The sequence below is a fragment of the Vespula pensylvanica genome, chromosome 10, assembly GCF_014466175.1.
Source record: "Vespula pensylvanica isolate Volc-1 chromosome 10, ASM1446617v1, whole genome shotgun sequence".
Classification (NCBI taxonomy): domain Eukaryota; kingdom Metazoa; phylum Arthropoda; class Insecta; order Hymenoptera; family Vespidae; genus Vespula; species Vespula pensylvanica.
This window is the reverse complement of record NC_057694.1, coordinates 6,075,102-6,081,319: the sequence shown is the minus strand read 5'-3', so window position 1 is coordinate 6,081,319 and position 6,218 is coordinate 6,075,102. Positions and strand designations below refer to the sequence as shown.

Below are 6,218 nucleotides of genomic sequence, written 5' to 3'. Positions count from 1 at the left end.
AAAAAAAAAAGAAAAAAAGAAAAGAAAAACAAGTGTACTCTACATTGTTAATTTGTACCATTGTAATTTTTCTTTTTCTTTCTTTTTTCTTTCTTCCTTTTTTTTTTTCTTTTCGTCGTTGTTCTCAATATACACATGTGGTACGTAGCATTAAGAGCGTAGTAGTGTTATGTAGAATTGTTAAGAATAATGGTGCTATAAATATTGTAGTTTTTACTTCGTAAACATTTATTTTTACACGTATTCGAATGATGATGATTCGTTTACCATCAATCAATAGTACTATTGTCGAGTAGTAAGCTATTAAATAGACATTATCGACATTGTCGTTAAGTGTCCGTATTGTAACATATGAGATGAGGCCAGTCAACAGTTACTACAAATAGACGTAATGAATTAAGTTCGAAAGTCGAACGATAAAAGAGTATAACGACGTTCGATATAACACGTTTTTATTTTTTCTTTTTTATTAAAGAAATAAAAAAGAAAAACATCTACACAAGAAAATTATATCTCGAATCTTGTATCCCGAAGGAAAGAAATATTGTATTAACGAAAATAAAAACAGTTCTTCGTTTTGCTTGAAAGAAATGTTTCCGATGTAATTAACAAAAAAAAAAAAAAAAAAAAAAAAAAAAAGAAGATATTAATACCGACCGTTCTTTATAATCATATCAATTTTTTCCTCGTTTTTTTTTTTCCCTTCTTTTAATAATAACAGTTAAGTATATAAAATCCGAAGAAGTTGCGAGGTTGAAATGAAATGAAAAAAAAAAAAAAAACGAATCAAACTTCTCTTTCTCCTTTTCTTTTTTCTTCTTCAACTTCAATGTCGATTTTTGTTCTCAATAAAAAAAAATTCAAAATCCGTTCGCAATTGAATATCGTTATTTAATCACGTGATAGATATTATATTTTAATGGATATATGTCAATATTAGTACGTAGAGCAAATATACTATTTGGCAATGTGCAATGCCCCTTAATAAAGTCGATACCCTTATTAGTCACTGTCCATTGGTGGTAGAAGGAATGGTTATAAACGGTCACAAGGTTCAAGTGTACGACACGACGCTATCTTTACATTACCATTCCTTTGTTATCTCGTTTATGCTTGAACCATCATTATCACGGAGCAAGCTGAGCCGATAACAACTCTACCCAAGGCATTAATGCTGAGAAAGTGCTGCCACTTAAAGTGCCGTTACTTGTACATACGTCCGTTAGTCTACTACGGAGCTCCAATCCTGCTTGCCAACGTGCTCGTCTTTTAGTACGTATTAACATAAAATGTATTAACGTGCTTCGAATATTATTACGAATATAATTTTATTAATAGGATGATACGCAGCGTTAAAAAATTTTCTTTCATGAATTTTTATCTGATTATATTTTTCAACATAATATACACGACCTTTATATATTTTTGTGTGTATACATATGCGTGTTATATCGGATTGGCCAATAAGTGATGTCGAAATTTTTCGATATGTAAAAAATAAAAAAAAAAAAAAAAAAAAGAAAGAAAAAAAAAAGAAAAAGGGAAAAGTATCAGCGTTGAAAGTTTAGAATAGATGATATTAAAAAGTGTTTTAGGAAAAAAAGGAAAAAAGAAAATGCTCGATGGTGTTTATTTATTTGATATATGTATATTATAAAATGTTTCAATATTTTTTCAATGAAAAAAAGTTAACATATGAATGTGATTTGTTATTATAATTTTTCTTTGCTTTTCTTTGACGTAGAAAATAATTAATGTTTTACAATGATAAATATTAATAGTTTTATTCATATATTTACATAAAAGATATCGATATACGTCTGTTATTGATTTATATATAAAATATTGTATATTTTTCTTAAATAATAAAAAAAGAAAATTATTATTTATTTAAATGTAAATCATTAAAAAGATTATTTATTGTGCCAATCCAAGTAGATAGAAAGCTCGAATTTTTTTCACGTGAAATCGCATTCGACTTTCGTATTTGCGAATTGTGAATTAAAAACAAAAAAAAAAAAAAAGAGAAATGAAATAAAATAAAATTGGATGTCGCAACCATCGATGGTAATATTTCACGTGACAAGTGAATCGTTTAACCCTTTCTGTACGATATAATCCGAAAGGGATGTTTAAAGCTACGACTGTCATCGTACAAACGTTTGATCGAAAGTTATAATACTCGTATTTATCTATTTGATAATTCTATATATCAATTTTCTTTTTTGCCCTCAGCTTTAGCTGAAATTCATTCAAATATTCAATATATATATGTGTGTGTGTGTGTGTGTGTGTGTGTAGTATAAATTGTTTGTATATTTTCATATTAGTAGATTTTCATTTATACAGGTTGCATCAAAAGTTGTTAGTTTTTCGTTTGCTAATTTTTATTGTTTCAAAATATAAAGCTACTAGACTTGCTTGTAAAATTACAAGCGTAACTACTTTAAACCTAAAGCGTCTAGAAAAAGAGTAAAATTATTTAGAGTGTTCTGACACACTTTGTATTTTATTTTATTTTACTTTTTAATAACAATTTTATTTCTCCGACGATGTTTTTAATTAAGAAATTTTCGATGATACGACATTTGTGTCGGTGATTTGATTATCGTATATATAGGTAAATATTACTCCATGTTCAATAACGCGTTATTAAATTTGAAATATAATTGAAGATAATTGAAATAAAACAAATTGAACAAAATCGATATGATATCGATAATCAAATAAAGTTTTAGCGAGTACGTTATTGATTTTTTTTTTTTTTTTTTTTTTTTTTCTTTTCTTTTTTATACTCTCTATCCCACGTATAATATTTCTGCTTTTTTGTATGTAAAAGAAAGAAACGAATGAAAGATATTAATTTCCATTCAGAATATATGTATGTGTAATTACAAATTTATTTTAACAATTGTTAATTATAAACATAACTTATATATTGATTGTAAAATTGTAAAGTTATATTAATTGTTAAAATATTATTCTAGTTTTTTTAAAAAAATCTTCAATAATCGACATATGCATATACATATACATATCAATGTGTAAAGAGATACATATATATATATATATATACATATATATAATCTATAGAAAGAGATACTACACATACACATGTATAAGGAGAGCCGGTCGTGAATCGATGCTCTCGTGAAAACATGTTTGACCGCATAATTATTGCGACTGTCTTATTTTACTGTGAGACGTTGTTCATTCGATTCGTGGTGCCGGTTTTCAGTCGAATTCTACCGAAGAACATCGTGCCCATCGTGCCCATCGTGAAGAAGTATGGATGCGATGAAGACCGGCTGGTTCAGCGAGATAAACGACTTTTGGCCTGGTGTATCACTGTCCCTCGAACTTGAAAACACGTTACATCGAGAAAAATCGCAATATCAGGACGTTCTAGTGGTGCAGACGTTAGTGTGAACCTTTTTTTTTTTTTTTAGGGTGATCTATGGGAAGGGCAACTGGGTGGTTGAAGGGAAAGATCGAGGGTGAAAGAGTGGAGTACATTATATCGAATAAAATTTTCATTTTAACATTACAAATATTGACACAATCAGCCTTATTCAGTTCTTTTTTTTTATATATATATATATATGGGTATTTTGTAATTTCGAGACATATGTTATTAAGATTTACGTTAATGGTATGTAGTAGATATATGTATTTTGTTATTTTGAGTTAATATATTATCAACATTGTACTCTTCTCGTCCACCCATCAGAGAAATATCTTTATACGTTATTTGACCTATTAAATTTGTTATCGATGATTGCTGCCAGTCAACTAATCTTTTTCTTTTTTCTCTTCATTTTTAAATAGAAAAACTTATGGGAAAGCTTTGATACTCGATGGTATTATCCAGTGTACGGAAAAGGATGAATTCGCTTATCAAGAGATGATAGCGTTTTTGCCATTATGTAGTCATCCTAATCCAAAGAACGTGAGTTTTTTTGATTTTCTTCTTCCATTCTTTTTTTTTTTTTTTTTTTTTTAATCCTCAAATCTTCTTCGTGATAAATTCATTGAATAATTACACATATACGTAGGTATCTAACGAACTAATACATAACATTTGAATAGGTTTTAATAGTAGGTGGTGGTGATGGTGGAGTAGCACGCGAAGTTGCAAAACATCCTAACGTTGAAAGAATCGTACAAGTAGAGATCGATTCGACGGTACTCGAAGTATCGAAAAAGTATTTGCCATTTATGGGGGTTGGTTTGAATAATCCCAAGGTCACGTTAAACGTCGGAGACGGATTTGAATTTATGAAGCAACACACGAAAGAATTCGATGTTATCATCACGGACAGCAGCGATCCGATTGGTTAGATGTTAAATATATATATATAGATCTCGTTCATCTTTTTTTTTTTTTTATTTTATATTTCAATGTAATTTTCTTTCTTTAGGATTTTTCGTTACAAGTGAAATTATTTATGTCCAGGTCCCGCGGAGTGTCTCTTTCAAGAATCGTATTTTAGTTTAATGAAGACAGCTTTGAAGCCTGGCGGCATTGTTTGTAGTCAAGCTGGTACAGCATGGATGAACTTAGATCACGTAGTAAAAACTTTTCAACATTGCAAATCTTCCTTCGCGATAGTCGATTATGGTATCACGTCTGTCCCATCCTATCCAACCGGACAAATCGGTTTTGTATTAGGTGGACTTTCTACAGTAGGTATTTCTTTGTATCTTGTGAGAAATTACATGAGGGTTTTCATAAATATTTAAAAAGTTAAATCGTTAAAATCTAAATGGTATACCTTTCTTTTTGTATATCGTCTTTTGTAGGAAACCAATTTCAAGGTACCAAAGAGGATATTCACGGAAGAAGAATTGGATGAAATGAATTTAAGGTATTACAGTAGTGAAGTACACAAAGCAGCGTTCGTATTGCCGAGGTTCGTAGAAAAGGCATTGAAATCTTACAGGACGACGTGAAAAGGATCTATTTTCAACTTATTTTTATTGCCGACGAATTTATTCTCTCTTTCTCTCTCTCTCTCTGAAATCTTTTTTTGTTTTTTTTTTTTTTTAATTTTTTTTAATCCTATCATCGATGTATTGTTTCTTTCTTCTTACGATTCCAACGATGACAACGATGTAGGTTAAAGAGATAAAAAGAAGAAAGGAAAGAAGAAAATATAATAATTCTCGAAGAATATTATCGAACATGATATATATATATAAATAAGTTAAGTTTGTAAGAAAAAAGAACAAAAAAAAAAAAAAAAAGAAAAGAAAAGAACAAAAAAAATAATGATACAAAAGAGATATTTAACTTTTATAATTTTCCCTACGTTTAATTAACAAATGCGGATTGTTTAAAAGTCTTCTTTATTATCGAAACTTAAGTTCATTTATTTTCGTTTATTAAAAATGCTAATTTTAATTTTATATATATATATATATGATTAAAAACATCCTGTATATAATCCATATTCTCAAAATAATGCATTGTCGCAATAATAGAAGCCATTGCTCTCTTGTGTATACGCGTGTACGCATATATACGTACACATACGCACGCCCACGCACACACACACACACACACACACACACACACACATATATATATGATTGAATTAGTCATTGTTATGGTTTCTACATTATGGCACTCTCCCACATATGTATATAACGTATATCAATGTATGAATGTCACCTTTGATCTTTTCGATATCTGGTATCGTCAGGGACACTTATTTTGTTTTGGAAGAGTCTCATATTAGCTATTTCTCAACAGAGATTTTTTTCTATCCCATTTAGAAAAGAAAAATATATATATATATGTATGTATGTATATATGTATATTTATCATAATTATCGAACATTATATCAAACTCTTGAACTTTCTCATGATAAACCGATGAAGTTCCGTATCTCTGCACGTGGAAAATATATAAATTAAATATTAGCCATAATTATCAAATTTCAAGACACACACACACACCCATATACTCATTCTCTCTCTCTCTCTCTCTCTCTCGCTCTCTTTCACTTTTATTCAGCCAATTTTGTTTTCTTTCTTTTTTTTTTTCCTTTTTCTCTTTTTTAACTCGCGTTAAAAAAAACCTGCAACTATTATTTACACATACATAGATTATTATTATATTACGAAAGACTAATAATTGCACTAATCGATCATTTATAAGCGATCTCATTTATAATATTATATATATCTTTCTCTCTCTTTCTCTTTCACTCTC

The 6,218-nt window shown here is 29.1% G+C and overlaps 1 protein-coding gene across 1 annotated transcript; it reads left to right on the top strand.

Annotated features, from left to right (window-relative positions):
• The first annotated feature begins 779 nt into the window (after positions 1 to 779).
• Positions 780 to 5,046, top strand: LOC122632559 (spermidine synthase). Its single transcript, XM_043819493.1, has 6 exons — positions 780 to 1,272; positions 3,239 to 3,419; positions 3,829 to 3,949; positions 4,090 to 4,336; positions 4,457 to 4,686; positions 4,804 to 5,046. Exons 2-6 carry the CDS (start codon positions 3,289 to 3,291, stop codon positions 4,951 to 4,953), a joined length of 879 nt encoding a protein of 292 aa, XP_043675428.1. The 5' UTR covers positions 780 to 1,272; positions 3,239 to 3,288; the 3' UTR covers positions 4,954 to 5,046.
• The last annotated feature ends 1,172 nt before the right edge of the window (positions 5,047 to 6,218 follow it).

Bases quoted from the DNA above. Each gene is read 5' to 3' on its own strand.
- LOC122632559 (XM_043819493.1), top strand. From the start codon at position 3,289: ATGGATGCGATGAAGACCGGCTGGTTCAGCGAGATAAACGACTTTTGG. The intron at 4,337-4,456 runs GTTAGATGTTAA...ATTTATGTCCAG, and splicing joins GGACAGCAGCGATCCGATTG to GTCCCGCGGAGTGTCTCTTT. The intron at 4,687-4,803 runs GTAGGTATTTCT...CGTCTTTTGTAG, and splicing joins TATTAGGTGGACTTTCTACA to GAAACCAATTTCAAGGTACC.